We start from the raw sequence: 16,766 nt of genomic DNA, 5'->3' as shown, positions 1-16,766 counted from the left end.
AACTTTCAGAAAAGCATTGAAGATACTAAAAAGTAGACTAATTTTGAAGACCCATGTTCTTATCACCTGGGTTTGACAGATGTTCAGGGTTCTCTATATTTGTTTCATATCTTAATTTTGTTTTTCTGGCTACAGTGTTTCCAAATAAGCCATAAATCCCATAGAATATTACTCCTGGGGCGCCTGGGTGGCTCAGTCGATTAAGCGTCCGACTTCAGCTCAGGTCACGACCTCGCAGTCCGTGAGTTCGAGCCCCGCGTCGGGCTCTGGGCTGATGGCTCAGAGCCTGGAGCCTGTTTCCGATTCTGTGTCTCCCTCTCTCTCTGCCCCTCCCCCGTTCATGCTCTGTCTCTCTCTGTCCCAAAAATAAATAAACGTTAAAAAAAAAATTAAAAAAAAATATTACTCCTAAGTATTTCACCATGGATCTTTAAATATGAGGACATTTTGTACATAATCACGGTTGAATTAGGACACCCAGGAAAGTCAGTGGCAGTTCTTAGTGTCGTGATTACCCAATCCGATCTGAAAATTCCCATCGTCCCCAAATGGGGCAGCTGGCTCGTTGGACCCAGGATCCAGGCAAGGTCGGTGTTGGCATGGGGGGGGCTCTTAGGACTCTTAATCTGTATCCCCTTCCCCACTTTCCTCTTTTATGCCGGTGACCTGTGGACAAAACCGGCCGTGTGCTATAGACTCCCTTGCCGGCTCTGTGACGTCACTGTTTGTTCCTCTAAATCCCTGACTTTTTTGGAATGGAAGTTACATCAGAAGAGGCTCCGTGAGATTCAGTTGCATTTTTGTGTCCAAAAAACTTCCTTTGTGGCCAGTGCTGTGCACCTCTCAGCACAGCCAGTGATGAGGCGTGTGAGTCTGGTTGTTCCCCGAAATAACATCCTTGTTTAATTACAGTACAATACGCATAACGTGAAATTTACCATCTTAACCATTTTTAAGGGTACAGTTCAGGAGTGTTAAGTACATTCACGTTGTTGTTCAACCCCACCTCTTTGGTTGAAAAACTGCAATTTCATGCTCCTTGAACAAATCCCCATTTCCCCCTTCCCCAGCCCCTGGCAACTACCATTCTACCTTCTGAATCTATGGATTTGACTGCTCTAGGTCCCTCCTATAAGTGGAATTGTACAGTATTTGTCTTTTTTGTGACTGGCTGATTTCACTCAGCACAGGATCCTCAGGGTTCATCCATGTTGTAGCACATGTCAGACTTTTCTTCCTTTTATTTTATTTAAAAAATTTTGTTAATGTTTATTTTTGAGGGAGAGAGAGAGAGAGAGAGACAGCGTGAGTGGGGGTGGGGGCCAGAGAGAGAGGGAGACGCAGAATCCGAAGCAGGCTCCAGACCCTGAGCTGTCAGCACAGAGCCCGATGCGGGGCTCGAACTCGCGAACCGCGAGATCATGACCTGAGCTGAAGTAGGACTCTCAACTGACAGAGCCACCCAGGCTCCCCATTAATTTCCTTCCTTTAAAAGGCTGGCTGACGTTCCATTGTAGGGACACACCACATCTTGTTTATCTATCCATTCATCCGTCCGTGGACACTTGGGCTGTTCTACCCTTTGGCCACAGTGACTGTGGCCAATACAGTGACTGTATTAGTCACTGTGAACATGAGTGTACAAATCTCTCTTTGTATCTCTGCTTTCAATTCTTTTGGGTATATACCCAGAATTCCTGGAGCACCCAAAATAATGCTTTAAATGAAAACTTTCCGTTCCCTAAAAATAACACATACTCGTAGAGATTTGTGGAAAATCCAGATGAACATAAGAAAATAGTACTTTGAAAAAAAAAATTCAACATAACTTCAAAAGCAGAAATATTTTAAACAACTCTTTTTTTTTCTGCTTCTAAATTAGTGCATGCACATTGTAGAAAGTCTGGAAAATATTGGAAACTAAGGAAAAAGGGGAAAAACCATTTGTGAGAATTCTACCGTCTAAACAACCAGCCTTAGCATTTAATATATTTTTCTTGTATCTCTGTGTCTCTGTTTCTCTCCATGTTTTCTCCCCTCTCATATTTTTCCTTGTTAAATTTTTTTCCTAAATGTTTATTTATTTTGGGGCACCTGGGTGGCTCAGTCGGTTGAGCATCCAACTTCGGGTCAGGTCATGATCTCACAGTTCGTGAGTTCGATCCCCATGTCGGACTCCGTGCTGACAGCTCAGAGCCTGGAGCCTGCTTAAGATTCTGTGTCCCCCGCCCCCTCTCTCTCTGCCCCACCCCTGCTTGTACTCTGTCTCTCTCTGTCTTTCAAAAAAAATGAATAAACATAAAAAAAATTTTTAATGTTTGTTTTTGAGAGAGACAGAGACAGAGACAGAGATAGAATCAGAAGCAGGCTCCAGGCTCTGAGCTGTCAGCACAGAGCCCGACGTTGGTCTCGAATTCATGAACCCCAAGATCGTGACCTGAGCCGAAGTCAGATGCTTAACCAACTGAGCCACCCAGGCACCCCTTCTTTTTTTTAAATACAAATTGGGATGTTTTATATACAATTTTGTTTCCTTATCTTTGCCACATAATGCTATATAGGCCTTTCCTTAAGTCTAAAGCTATTGTTTAAAAAAGAATATTTTCTGTTAGGATTGTTACAGTAACTGTTGGAACAAGGATGATGTTAATTTCCTGTTTTATGTTTGTGCGTGGTTGTGTAATTTTATAGTTTTTAAATAAGTCAAACCAAAAAGCCTCCTTGGCCCTCCTCCCACGCCCTCCCCTGCTCAGCCTGGGACCTTCATCTCCTTCTGCTTCTGTGACAGGGTGGAGGAACCATGGGTAGGCAAAGCCGGGGTCCTCGCCCTGCTGGAAGTTTGCACCCAGGCCTCAGGCAACATCACGGAAATCAGGTGAGTCGAGGGAGGAGGCTGCTCTGAATGCTTCATCTTTTCAAGACTGTTGGGACCGTCCCTACCCTAGACATCGGTCTCTTGGCCTGTGGGCTAACAGCTCTGTCACTAGCAAATTCTCTGGATCCCCAAGATGGCAGGGGCTACACACACGTGTCGTGACTTATGCAGTAATGAGGCCACCGTGCCAGAAAGAGGAAGGCAGCTGCCGATGCAAAGAGCTGTTGGATCACGGGGGTGCACGGCCAGGAGGCTGTGCCGCTTGCCTGGTAGCGGCCCCTGGATGACAGTAACGCGCAGTGTGGCTCTATGACCGGAGGCCACAGAGATGACACAGGGCAGCTAAGAGCAGAGTCTGTGGGGTCCCGCTGCCCCGAGTCTGGTCCCTACCGGGTCTGGGAGCTTAGAGTCAGTCGATTGGCAGCCTCAGTCCGGAGCTCAGCCTCCATGGGAGACAGCTGCAGCCCTCACACTGGCTACCCCTTCCCTCCTCAGCATTGCCGAGGCCCAGCAGCAACTCTGTCTCCAGCTGGAGTTTCCCCGCCAGGAGAACCCAGAGGCCGTGGCCCTCAGGTGGGACCTAGTACCTGGACCCCCAGACGAGTAGCCGGCGGTGGGGTAGGGGTGGGGGCACCTGCTGCTTCTGATCAATATTTCTCCTGCGTTGCTCAGAGTCCTTTGATGTCCAAAGTGTCTAGGTGGCCAGTGAAAGCCGGCCCAACCTGCCTTTCCATGCTGTCCATCCCCACCCCAGATCTTAGTCTCAGCTCCAGTCACCCCCACCATCTTTCACTTCCTCCAACACCACCTTGCTCCCTTTGACCTCAGGGCCTTTGAACAGGCTGTTCCTGGACCAGAATGTTCTCTCTCCCCCTACCCTCTTCCTTCTGATTCACCTGGCTACCTGCCCCCCACCCCATTCTCCAGGTCTCAGCTTAAACACCACTGCTTCAGGAAGGCCCCTCTGAACCCCCAGAAAGAATCAGGTTCTCCCGTGATCCACTCCTACAGATGCTTGGATTCACAGCACCCCGAATCCATGCAGCACATTTTGGAAACTAAAACATCACCCCTTTTAGGTGAATGCACAGCCTTGCATGTGTACATTCTGGGAAATAGATCATAACTGGAACTCGGCCCCAGCTCACCTTCTTGGCTGGGTCCCCTTGTGCGGTGAACAACCTGCACAGCCATACCAGATGCCCCATCTGGACCTCTCCTTCATAGCACTTCCCATAAATGAATAGAAAGTTGTGGGACTTTATTTCATTAGCATTTATTTATCCCTAAAAGGTAAGCTCCGTGTAGGCAGGGACTGAGTCCCCAGTAGTAACCCAGGTGTTCAGAAACTGCTGCCTCCCTATCTACCTCCAGGTTGGCTCATTGTGACCTTGGGACCCACCACAATCTTCTTGTCTGGCAGCTGATGGAGACATGTGCCAGGCTGCGGCAGCTCAGGTCAGAACCCTGAAACACCTCCTAGGGTCCCGAGGTCTCTGGTCACCCCCGTACCCAGTCCAGGCCACATGGGAGAGGCTGGCCAGTCTGTGATGGGGAGGAGCAGAGCCTGGGGCAGCACTGCTTTCTGTGGCCTTCTTGCTTCCCCAAGCAGGAGAGAATCATACTTGGCCAGTTGAGGAGAGCTCCAGGGTGGCTTAGGTGCCCCCACTGGGAACTCTTGGGTGGCTCTTTTCCCCCTCTTGGCCTCCCCATCTCTATGTGATGGATGTTCCCTGAGGAGCATCCCACCTGAAATCCTCCAGAATATGCTTGCGCCTTTTCAGCTTGTCCCAGGTGAACCTCTGCGACACCAGCTCCCTGCTGCTGCAGAGCCTCCTGCCGTCCCTCTCTGAGCTGAAGACATTCCGGTATGCAGACAAGATGTTCACGCGCCCCCTTGCACCCCCTTGCTCTGCCCCCGCACTTCCCGCCCTCCCCAGCCCTGGGCTCAGAGGAACTAACCCTGGGGGCTGGGACCACTCCGTGGCTCTGGAAAGTCAAGGTGTGTGGTCATCCACATGGCCGTATGGCAGAGAATGATTTCCTTTCCAATGCTTTTTCTTTTTCTTTTTCTTTCCTATTTGAAATAATCGCAAACTGATAAAAGACCGAGAAGCGGTTCCATATACCATTTTCCCAAATTCACCCCTTGTCAATATTTTTTCACCTTTGCTCTTTTTCCCTTCCTCCCTCCTTCCTCATCCCTCCTCTCTGCTCTTCTCCTCTCTCCCTCTCTCTTTTTTCTGAGCCATTTGGAAGCAGTTGCATAAACCTGCCCCTTCCCCCCTTACTATTTCAGGGAATCTCCTAAGAACAAGAACATGCTCTCCCATGACCCAGTAAAAGTGTAAAATGCAGGAAATGTAACATTGGCACATGCTTGTTATCAGAACTACCGTTTTTGTGCCCATTTTGCCAAATGTCCCCCTAATGTTGTTTGTTGCATTTTTTTCCTAGTCCTGGATTTCACCGAGGATCACACACTGCACTTAGTTGTTATTTGCCAACACTAGTTGACAATCTGGAAGGGTCCTTAGGCCTTCTTTGTCGCGCATGATATTGTCATGACATTTACATGCCAGTGATTTTGTAAAACGTCCTTCCGTTTGGCTTTGATGTGTCCTCATGTTTAGATTTATGTCCTGCGTGTGGAACAGAAATATCACAGAGGTGATGTTGCGTTTTTTCCCTGGAGACATGCTGTCTCTTTGTCCCCTGACTGGTGACGGGTAACTGGGATCACCTGGTTAAGCTGGTGTCTGCCAGGTTTCTTCCCTTGCAAGGCGACTGTTTTCCCCTTTCTAATTAACCTGTATCTTGTAGGGCGATACTTTAAGACTGTGTAAACATACTGTCCTTCCTCACATTTCCATCTGAAATCTACAGATTTCAACCTCCATTGATAATTCTTGCCTGCGTCAAGTATCAGTATGATGGTTGCAAAATGGAGCTTTTCTAACTTTCCGTTCTCTTTGAATCCAACTGATTGCATCAAGGAGAAGGTGTCCGTTTGGTGCCAGGGCATCTTTAACACCTCTCCAGTACTTGCTACTCGCTTTTGCTGTTGAACTAAAGAGGCAGAGCTCACGGTCAAAGATAGTAGCTAGCTAGACTTCGTGGCTTACGTTGTGAAGTTGCTACCTGAATATGGTTTAGGGAAATGCTCAACTAGTCCATGCTCCTGCCTCCAAGCTATACCTCAGCTTAATGATTCCATGGCAGGGAGGTTTATGAAGGGAAGGAGGGCCCCTTCCCCCCGCCCCACCCCTCCTCCTTGCTCTCTGCTACCGGCATTTGGGGTTCTCAAGACCCACAGCCCCTACCTGACCTGCTGCCCTTTGACCCCCACAGGCTGACCTGCAGCTGTGTGAGGTCCGAGGGTCTGGCCCACCTGACATCCGGTCTGAGCCACTGCCTCCACCTGGAGGAGCTGGAGTGAGTCGCAGAGCTGGGAGTGGGGAGGTGGGGGGAAGGGGTGACCCAGCTGAGGGTGGTGAGGACAGTTGAGGCTCTGATAAGGCGGATGGGGGACTCCACCTATCACTTTGCTCCCCGATGAAGCCCAGAGACCCTGGGTGTGGCCTGGGGGAGCTGAGCACTGTCTCCTTGGTCCCAACTTACCACTCACTCAGGGTGACCCTGGACAAATAAATAACTGTGCCTCTCTGGGTTTGGACTGTCTCATGTAAAATGGGGGTCATCCTCTTTCTCTGCCTGGGGTGGCTGTGGGTACCAGGGTACAGTGAGGGCTCCGGGGCGGAAGGGATCACTGCACGTGTATGTGTGTGTGTGCGTGTGTGTGTGCGTGTGTGTCCCTTGTCCCCGGCTTCCCCTTTTGCAGCCCTCATCCAAGGCATCCTTTCTCAGCTGGGTCAGCTGTGATGGCCGTGTCTGGCCCTTAGAGCCAGCAGTGCCCTGGCGGGGCCTGGACAAAGACGGTGGTCTAGGATCTGCAGACCCAGAGCTGCCCTCCAGGGGGGGGCACTGAGAGACGGAGGGGGCTGATGAGACAGCTCCAGGAGCCAGGGGGCTCGTCTAACACTCACCTCGTACCCGGTCCCTTCCAGCTTGTCCAACAATCAATTTGGCGAGGAGGGCACCAGAGTGCTGATGGGGGTCCTCGAGGGCAAGTGCTGGCTGAAGAGGCTGGAGTAAGTGGTGGTGAATGGTTAAGGGGGGAAAAGGTGGGGAGGAGTCGGGAGCATGGCCAGGAACCTCTCCATCTCCTGCGAACACAAACTGTGAAATCCCTGGATGGATGCAGGTGAGCCGAATGCCCTCCCTTTTACCTCCTCGCCTGGCTCTGAGTGCCATCAAAGTGCTTGGTCGCTGGAAATAGATACTCGCTCAAACTGACCCACACCACAAAGGAGATGGATCCTCACTGCCCAGACACCTCTTCCGGTTTCAGATCTGTCATTTCCCAGGGTCTCCTCCCTGACAGGCAGCTCTCCTTGAGCTCTCCAGCTGATGTCTTCCACCTGTCCATCCGTGGCCAAGTGATTAGGGGCACGGACCCTGGTTAGGAGCCACCCCACCTGGGTTCAAGTCTCGGTAGGGTGACCCGCCTGTCCTGGTTTGCCCAGAGCTGAAAGTCCCGCATCCTGGAGACCCCCTCAAATCCAGGCAAGCCAGACACCAGAGAAACCCTTGCTGTGGAGATCAAAGACCCAAAAACCAGCCAGGCTGAAATAAAAAATGCTATAACTGAGATGCAAAACTGACCGGATACAGTCACAATGAGGACTGAAGAAGCAGAGGAGAGAGTAGGTGATACAGGAGATAAAATTATGGGGGACAATGAAGCTGAAAAAAAGAGGGAGAGGAAATTCTTAGATCACAAAGAGAGACTTAGAGACCTTAGTGACTCCATAAAATGAAACAGTATCTGGATCATAGGAATCCCAGAAGAAGAAGAGTGGGGAGAAAGGGGCAGAAGTTTTATTTGAACAAATTATAGCTGAGAACTTCCCTAATCTGGGGACGGAAACAGGCATTCAAGTCTGGGAGGCACAGAGAATGCCCCTTAAAATCAACAAAAACAGCTCAACACCACGACGTAGCATAGGGAAATTTGCAAAGTACAAAGATAAATCTAGGCAAACCAGGACACCTCCTGCTTCCACCTCTGACTGTGTGAGCTCGGGCAAATTACTTAACTTCTCTGTGCTTTTCTCTCCATCTTGACTTTGGAGATAACAGCTGTACCTACCTCCGTGGGTTGTTATAACGATTAAATGAGATAATACGTATTAAGTCCTTAGAGTCTGGCACAGAGTTCACACTCTACAAGTATTGACTATTATTATTATTATTATTATTATTATTATTATTATTATTATTATTCCTCTCTCCTGCCCAGACGGGGGGCCTTAAGGAGTGTGATCCCATGGGTAACAGGTAGTTGGGGTCCAGGAATGGGAGTCCTATAGCCTTGGCTTCTGTTCCCAGGGCTTCTACTTTCTGTGTGTGGCCTTGAACAAGTTTTCTAATGCTCTTAGCCTCAGTGTGCCTCATCTGTAAAATGGGGGTGATAAGAGTTCCACCTCTCAGGACGGCCCTGAGCTCAGTGTGCTCAGTAATAGTATGCTAGTATACAGTGGTTGCTATGATTCCTGGTCAACAGTCTGGGTCCAGTGTGATTTGGAACATAGAACTGTCACCTGGATGGCCTTAATTCACGCAGAGAAACGGCCTTTGGATTTCCCAGGAAGTTTCGTTTTGTACAATGTGTTTACTCACTGTGGATGTAAATGGCTATCTTGGGGGTCCCTGGGCAGGGCCTCAGTCTACCCCTGGGACCCAACTCCAGCCATACCAAGCCCTCCTCTTCCAGCCTCAGCCATCTCCCACTGGGAGGCTCCATCCTGGCCGTGCTCACTCAAAGACTGAGACACATGACCCTCCTGCAGAGCCTCCGGTGAGTGACCAAGCCCGATGGTATGAGTGGGAGGGCATGCTCCCCAGTTCCACTGGGACCACCCACCCAGGGAAGCACCAGGGGGACTTCCTGAGGACCCTCTGTGGCTCCTCTGCTGGGGACATCGCTGCCCTCCCAGGTCAGTGCCCACTCCTCTTGCCTTTGGATGCCACCAGCTTCCTCCTGGCTACGGAAGTGACCTGAAGGGGTCGGGCCCAAGTCCTGGCATGACCCTTAATGTGCACAAATTCACCCAGTGTGACAAGCCCCCAAGTAATACCAAGTCTGGGGGCCACAGACCACACACGTTGAGTAATGAGGGTCTAGACTCAGATCTGGTGACTTTGACATTCTCGCCTTGGGCCCCTGGCCACCTTGATTAACAGATATAACACTTCCTTTTCATGTGATTTTTTTCAAAATATGAAATGTGGTGGCTAAGAACAAACCCCAGCAACAGCACAAAACACTGCTTTGTTTTCACCCAAGTCCCCACCCCCGATGCTAGCGGTATGGAGTGGGTGGTAAATGCACGGTCAGAGAGTTCTGGAAGCATATCAGATGAGACTAGGTCATTCCATCCAAAATTAATTTCTAGAAAGGCACTTCACTGAAGTTGATTTTGTGAAATGAAAGAAAACAAAACAATCTTCAAAGACTCAACATGGGGCCAAGACAGTTTGCCTCAGCTGTTTTGTTTCGTTTTGTTTCTCCCCCCTCATGGAGGCAGGGCAAGGTCAGGGTGCAGAAAAGACAATAAACTGGCTTTATAGAAAAGCCCAGCATTTGCATAGATTAGAGCACCTATGCCCTAGAGAAATGATTTGCCTGAATTGCAGAGCCCACGTGAACTTGGCATTCAGCCGGCTGGAGATCCCTGGTACAGAGGCTGAGGCAAAGCTTGACCCAACCAGAGAATGTGGCCACTGCTTCCAGGATGGGGGGGGCGGGGGCTCCAGGCTTTCATTTCCACTTTGTCTGGGAATCACTAGGAGACTTTGGCCAGTCATGGCTTCTCCCTGGTCCTCTGTTTTCTCATCCGGACTTTGGGTACAGTCATGCCCACCTCGCCTGTCCCCCTCCCCAACCCCTGAGGTTTAGTGACGGGCACATGGGTTCCTGGTTATGTAAAAGCTTTGTGTTTGTTTGGGTTTTTTTTAATGTTTTATTTATTTCTGAGAAACACAGAGCATGAGTAGGGGAGGGGCAGAGAGAGAGGGAGACAGAATCCAAAGCAGGCTCCAGGCTCTGAGCTGTCAGTGCAGAGCCTGATGTGGGGCTCCAACTCACGAACCGTGAAATCATGACCTGAGCTGAAGTCAGCTGTTTAACCGACTGAGCCATCCAGGCGCCCCTGGATGTGTAAAAGCTTTGTAAACTGTAGAGTTCTTAGCGCAACACCTGCAAAGGCCTCTGCTCCCCACTAAGGCCTCTGCTTCTCCAGTCTGAGCAGGAATGGTGTTTGTGATGTCGGCTGCCACCTGCTTTCCGAGGCTCTCAGAGCTGCCACCAGCTTGGAGGAGCTGGAATGAGTTGCCTGTCCCTCCCCCAACCCAAGACAACTTTGGCAGGGTCAGATGATAAAAGCAAGGGGCTCCCTGAGAGCACGCTTCCCTGCTTAGTCCCATGACCTTCACCCACTTCCCCACTGCATGACCCCAGGCCAAGACCACCAGGAGACCCCGAGATAGGATGCGAGTGTGGATTGCAGCAAGAGGGATTCAGGTCAGACATCAGGGAGAACATTCTAAACAGAAGACAGGAGTTTGAAGTCCTCACCCAACACAGAGTGAGGGGACTCTCTTGGTGTGAGCTGAGGCCTCTCTCCAGACTTCAGCCTCCTCTTCTGTTCTGGGGGTGGGGGGGCATGGACAAAATGACATGGGTGGCAGGCTGCTGGTTCCAGATCATCTCCTGTTCTCTCTCCAAGCTTGAGCCACAACCAGATTGGAGACACTGGTGCCCAGCTCTTAGCTGCCGTCCTACCGTGGCTGCCGGAGCTCAGGAAGATAGAGTGAGTGGCTGGTCCTGCTGACAGGGCCCCTCAGTGGCCACACCACAGCCGGGGTGGACACTGGCCCCCGCCTCGGGCTGACATTCCTCCCCCAGACCTCAGTGTGCAAGTGGTGGGGCTGGGTGGCCTCCTGGCCCTGCCAGCTTTGGGACCTTTAGTTGGCCCAGGCCCCGTTCCTCTCTGGTCCTTTCTGCCCCCATCAGGCTGGGAAGGTGTGTGTCAGGGATGCTGGCTCTTGGGGCCCTAAGCAGGTGGGGGGACCTGGGGTGTCCAAGAGCCTAACGCCTGCCCCGCCCTCAGCCTCTCAGGAAATGGCATTGGCCCAGCTGGGGGAGCGCGGTTGGCAGAATCTCTCGCCCTTTGCAGGCACTTGGAGCAGCTGATGTGAGTATGAGTGCCAGTGGCCCTCTGTGTCCCCACCGCCCTCCTGGCCTTTGTGTCCCCCACGTGGGCACAGGGCAGTGCAGGGGTCCGGAGCAGACCAGCCCCCTGCTCAGACTCATCCCTCTCTTCTTGTAGGCTTGGCTGCAATGCCCTGGGGGATGCCACAGCCCTGGGGCTGGCCCAGGGACTGCCTCGACACCTGAGAATCCTGCAGTGAGTGTCCCTGTGCCTGGGGCTGGTGCAGGGCTAACAGGGAGGGGTTCCCTGGGAGCAGTGGGGGACCAAGGCCCCCACTGGCCCAGCTGCCCTGCCTTAGGTCAGACTGTGGTACATGTACTGGGGCTGCTTGTCCCCACCCTGCCCGCTCCTCGCCTGGCTCTGGAGTCCGGGGCAGGGCTGTCAGGAGACCTAGCCTAGTCCCGGGTTGCCACCAGCCCCTTACTGGCCCTTGGCCTAGCCACTACCCCTTCTGAGTCTTGGTTTCCTCATCTGCAAAAGAAGTGTAATAGTCTCAGCTCTGAGCCAGTCTGTGAGGGTGAGTGAGGGCGTGTCGGCAAAGGGTGACTCAGGAGAAAAACCCCAGTTCGTGCCCACGGTCTCGTTTGAGCCTCACAGCAGCCCCGCGGCCGCGGTTTCTAGTTGTTCCATTTTCCAGGCAAGGGAACTAAAGCCAAGAGAGGCATGGAGAGCTTACCTTACTTACACAAGAAAGAGCCAGGCCTTGAACTTGGGATCTCAGACCCCAAAGCCAGGGCCCTTAATATCCACCCAGGTCCTGTGTGGATGGGGAGGTGGTCGGGGCGTGGCAGGTACCCAGAGACCATGTAAGGTTTGATGGTGCGGCCTGAAACAATGCTGAGTGTGGGGGATCTGGAAGGTTCCCAATTCCCACACTGGTCCCCCGCGCTCCACTCACCTCCTCCCCTTTCTCCAGCCTGCCATCTAGCCGTCTGGGCCCAGAGGGGGCACTGAGCCTGAGCCAGGCCTTGGATGGATGCCCATATGTGGAAGAGGTCAGGTGAGTAGGGACCATGGAGCCTGGGCAGAGGGACAGGCCAGGGAGATCTGGGGACTCCTCTCACAGGTGTCTCCCTGCCCTACAGCTTGGCAGAGAACAGTCTGGCCAGAGGGATCCCACAATTCTGTCAGGGGCTCCCACTGCTCAGGCGGATAGAGTAAGTAGCCTCTCCTGACTACTGGGGCGGGGGGGGGCTGGGACAGGGGCGGGGGAGCCCTTCTCTGGCACCTGGGAAGGCCTTTGAAGTGACAGGGGCCTCAGGTGTAGGGGAGTCTGGAGCAAAAAGGGGCACCTTCCTAAGACTCCCACCCTGCCCCGCACCCTGGCCACTCCTTTCCCTCCCGTTCTGATTGCAAGGTGGGCAGAGGCGGGCTGGCTGGAGGTGCCCCCGACTCAGACACCCTCCATCCCATCCCCTTCTCTGTCCCCAGCCTGGTTTCATGTGATATTGATGACCACACTGCCAAGCCCCTCGCTGCCAGCCTGCTTCTCTGCCCGGCCCTGGAAGAAATTCTGTGAGTACTTGCAAGAAGCCTAAGCTGGGAAAAGCAGGCATCGGGGGCTTGGCCTGCCTGCCAGTCACTGTACAGCCTAGAGCTGGCCCCTCCCTCCCTGGCCAGTCTCCATCTATAAACGGGGAAGGCCATTCTTACTTAAACCTCTTCTGGAGGGAGTTTCAACATGTGGGCTGTGAGTGATGTTGGGCAAATTCATTCAGCCTCTCTTGCCCATTTCCCCACCTCTGGAATGGTGGGGGTGGGGCTGGGTGGGGCAGGGAGGGAGGCCAGCTCCTCTCTAAAGGCTCTTTGCCCCTGACCTTCCCTTTGGGAGGCGGCTGGATAGAACACCTCACCCCGTTTACAGGGCCTTCATTTACAAACCACCGGTTCGTAGTGAAGAATGGCCCAAACCAGCATGCCCCTGACCTGCCCGCGGGCCATGCGCACCTTGGCAATCAGAGGCGCTCCGACCTTGGGGAGCACTACACTGCCAGGACTAGCCTGGGACCCTGACCACACAATGGGAGAAAATGCCGTCTCCTGAAATACAGGACACAAGTGATTCTAAGACGATTTTAGGTTTGCATCGTAAAGGTTTTAATCCTTCTCATTACATGAGACCAAAGACAAAGTGTCAGATCAGTGCTAAGGCATTCTCCCTTATTTATTTATTTTTTTGCTTAATGAGTCAAGAAATATTGTATGTGACCACGGAGCAGATACTTCATACCAAAGATAAATCAGAGATTAGCCAGTTAGCCTCATTGTCGTGGTCTTGAAATATTACTGTGCCAGAGAGTAAATTTCCCAGTGTTGGAATTTTCTCTGCTTCAGTTTCTCTTCATGATTCTCCCTTTTTAACCAGCAGGGGGCAGGCCACCGGCTCATCGCCCTCAAAAAGAACCTAGGTTCCAGCTGGAAGTTAATACTGTTGTCTGCACTGTGTTTATCCTTATAACTACCTTCCTTTTATTTTATTTATGTATTTATTTTTTTAATGTTTATTTCTGATAGAGAAAGAGAAAGAATGAGCAGGGAGGGGCAGAGAGAGAGGGAGTCACAGAGTCTGAACAGGCTTCAGGCTCTGAGCTGCCAGCACAGAGACCGATGTGGGGCTCGAACTCATGAACTGTGAGATCATGACCTGAGCCGAAGTTGGACACATCACTGACTGAGCCACCCAGACGCCCCATAACTACCTCCTATTTAGGGTTGTGAACACAGGTTTTCCATTGATGGTGGTGATAACCATTCCCTAAGATTAATTTCTTGAAGTGAAAAAAGCAGGGTGGGGGTGAGGATTGCTTTAAGAAAAATATCACACAAAAGTAGAATACAGGAGGTGCATGGATAGAGCAAAAATTATGATAGAGGCACCTGCGTGGTGGAGGTTTGGACCCTGGCGTTATTGCTGCAGACCGTGTGCTCTGAGTTGTCTGCACAGCCAGCTCCTGAGCTGTCTGGGGTCTTGAGGGATGACCAGTTGGAAAACGGGGTTCAGGAGTGGAAGGGACTACCTGTGCTCCGAAGTCTTTGGGGGAGGCCACACAAGCACTCCATCTTGGCCTTTCTGGCACCTGCGTGACAGCCCCCCCCCCCCATCGTGGGCCACCAGGCCTCCCCACCTGCCGCCTTGTCTCTACCCCTCGGCCTCCCTGTTCTCCTGCCACTGACCTTAGGTCCCCTACCCTGCAGGCTGTCCTGGAATGTGCTCGGGGATGAGGCGGCTGCTGAGCTGGCCCGGGTCCTGCCGCAGATGGGCCGGCTGAAGAGAATGGAGTATGAGGGGCACCTCCTGGGAAACCAGAAGGAGGGGAGGGCGCGAAGGGGAACCTGCATCCTGGGGAAAGCTGAGAGGCCACTGGGTCAGGCCCCTGTCTGCAAGGAAGCCCTCACTGAGTTGCACACTCTGCTCCAAGCCCGTGCCGACTTTCACTCTCCCTGGGTCCCCGCATTTGGCTTTCCCGCTGCACTGTTGTCTGTTGGGTTCCGTTGGGCCTGGGGTGGGGGGGATATAGGGAAGCCCATCCCCCACACTCATGCCAGTTTCTCTCTTTCCCTTCTCTCTGCTATCTGTTGGGAAGCCTGGAGAAGAATCGGATCACAGCTTGTGGAGCCTGGCTCTTGGCTGAAGGGTTGGCGCAAGGGTCTGGCATCCAAGTCATTCGGTAACAAGGGCTCACAGGGCAGAGATGGTGGGTGGGAGGCCACACCAACCTCTACAATGTAAGGGGACTGACTCCCTGTGGGAGGGGGCAAGACCCGGGCTGGGGATTATCAGAGGGGCCTTGCATCACTCCACCAGGAATTAGACAGCAAGCTCGATCAAATCCCAGCTCTGCCATTTGCCAGTTATGCAACTTTGTGTCAGGAATTCAACCTCTCTTCTCCTCAGTTTTCCCCATCTGTAAAATGGGGTCAACGATAGTATCTACCTCGGAAAGTTTCTAGGAGGACTAGACGATTATATGAAGCACTGAGCACAATGCCTAGCACGTAGTAAGCACTTAAAATTATATAATCAGAGCCACCACGTACAGTTTTAGAGGCTGTGCACTGCACAAGGGCATTGCCACCAAGGGACATCATTTATATAGTTGCATTTTGAATTTCTAGTAAATGGTAGTGAAGTGTCTTGTGCTATGGAAATCGATATCTTATGACAGTTTCAAATGGTGGAAGTAGAGTGTCTTGAAGAATATAGTTTTTCCCTCTTCACCCAAATGTGTCATAAGAGCGTGGCCCTGGCTGGGATCGCTAGTGCCCAGAGATGGAGAGCGAGTGGGAGAAGTCGGGAGGTGGGTGTGGAGGACACCCTCTCCCGAGGGTGGCCGTGCTCGTCTAATACCTGCCTCTGCCAGGTAGCCCTGGGCATGGCTCTCCCCCTCGTGGGCTTGGGTCTCCCCATCTGTAGATCAAATGGGGGATGGAGACAAGAGAATGAGTGAGCAACTCCTAGACCTGAGTGCCTGCCTCTGTGCCCTGCAGCCTCTGGAACAACCCCATTCCCCCCGACACGGTGCAGCGTCTGCAGAGGCAGGAGCCCAGGCTGGACTTCGCTTTCTTTGACAAGCAGCCGAAAGCCCCTTGGGGTACTTGATGGCCCCCTCAAGGTCCTTCGAATACAGCCAAGTGAAGCCAGCTTCCACCCACCAGGACTGAGGGCTCAGGAAGAGAGCCGCAGCTGGGTCCCCCTGTATGCTGCCCTAGGAGGGCAGGGCCTATTTGTCTTGCTACAGTCTTCAAGAAGGGCCCAAAGCCTGGTGTGGCCAATAGACTACCCTGCATCACATGTGATATTCATGAGCAGTCGGGGACATGTCGCACAATGAGAGTGTCGTGATGTGATGGGTGACACAGGTCGCCCGTGGCAGAATTCTATGCGGTGTTACATAGAGCTTGCGGTGTGGCCTCAGGGTCAGTGTCATGGGTCCTAGCACCACACGTGGCAGGACATATGATTTGTGGCTCATAGATGGCATGTGCTAGCTGCTCATATCGTAGGATATGTGCTGGCAGCATACCCTCAGGCTGGTACAAAATCTAATTTATTACTTTTTAAAGGCAAGTCTGTATTTATATATTGCATTTCCAGAGCATCTAAGCTGGGGAATGTCCTCCACCCAGAACTGGGGATGGGGAGAGGTGTCCAAGCACTGATCAGCCCAGTGGCCTGAGAACCAAGCCAGGGACTCAGCCCTGAGGCTTTTGGATGAGTCCCCTCCTGCCTCAAGCCTCAGTTTTCCCATTTGTGAATGGGATGACTCCCTCCTCTTAAACACTGGCTTCCAAGGACTTTGGGCCCAGGGCTAGGTACAGTCCGTGGGAATGGACAGGCCTACTCTGACCTATGTAAGGGAAGAAGCCAGGTCTAAGGGTGTGGGGATAGGCACTACCAAGATAATCAGGCAAGGCCACGGGGTCCAGTCGCTACCTCAGCAGGATCCGGGTGAGTTCCCAGGGGCTGCACGTGCTACGTAATATTCTTGTTGCTTCCAAGGACGGCCCTGCTACACTGTAAGCCAAATTTGACCAATAAATGTGGATCGTGTTAA

The 16,766-nt window shown here is 52.2% G+C and overlaps 1 protein-coding gene across 15 annotated transcripts in view; it reads left to right on the top strand.

Moving 5' to 3' along the window:
• The window catches only part of NLRC5 (NLR family CARD domain containing 5), an 86,449-nt gene extending 69,683 nt beyond the window's left edge, over positions 1-16,766 (top strand). For 13 of the 15 annotated variants that reach the window (XM_027075818.2, XM_053210169.1, XM_027075817.2 and 10 more), the window contains 16 exons: positions 2,789-2,875; positions 3,371-3,448; positions 4,250-4,333; positions 4,660-4,743; positions 6,227-6,310; positions 6,943-7,026; positions 8,712-8,795; positions 10,726-10,809; positions 11,110-11,193; positions 11,329-11,406; positions 12,128-12,211; positions 12,297-12,368; positions 12,643-12,726; positions 14,407-14,490; positions 14,796-14,879; positions 15,700-16,766. In XM_027075818.2, coding sequence (XP_026931619.2) covers positions 2,789-2,875; positions 3,371-3,448; positions 4,250-4,333; positions 4,660-4,743; positions 6,227-6,310; positions 6,943-7,026; positions 8,712-8,795; positions 10,726-10,809; positions 11,110-11,193; positions 11,329-11,406; positions 12,128-12,211; positions 12,297-12,368; positions 12,643-12,726; positions 14,407-14,490; positions 14,796-14,879; positions 15,700-15,811 — 1,351 coding nt within the window. In that variant the 3' untranslated portion in view covers positions 15,812-16,766. Of the gene's footprint in view, positions 1-2,788; positions 2,876-3,370; positions 3,449-4,249; positions 4,334-4,659; positions 4,744-6,226; positions 6,311-6,942; positions 7,027-8,711; positions 8,796-10,239; positions 10,324-10,725; positions 10,810-11,109; positions 11,194-11,328; positions 11,407-12,127; positions 12,212-12,296; positions 12,369-12,642; positions 12,727-14,406; positions 14,491-14,795; positions 14,880-15,699 lie in introns of all 15 variants that reach the window. The other 2 variants (XM_053210171.1, XM_053210167.1) reach the window with 2 other exon arrangements.

Source organism: Acinonyx jubatus, chromosome E2 (assembly GCF_027475565.1).
Source record: "Acinonyx jubatus isolate Ajub_Pintada_27869175 chromosome E2, VMU_Ajub_asm_v1.0, whole genome shotgun sequence".
Lineage (NCBI taxonomy): Eukaryota > Metazoa > Chordata > Mammalia > Carnivora > Felidae > Acinonyx > Acinonyx jubatus.
Note: the sequence above shows the minus strand (reverse complement) of the source record. Positions and strands in the feature narration are given on the sequence as shown.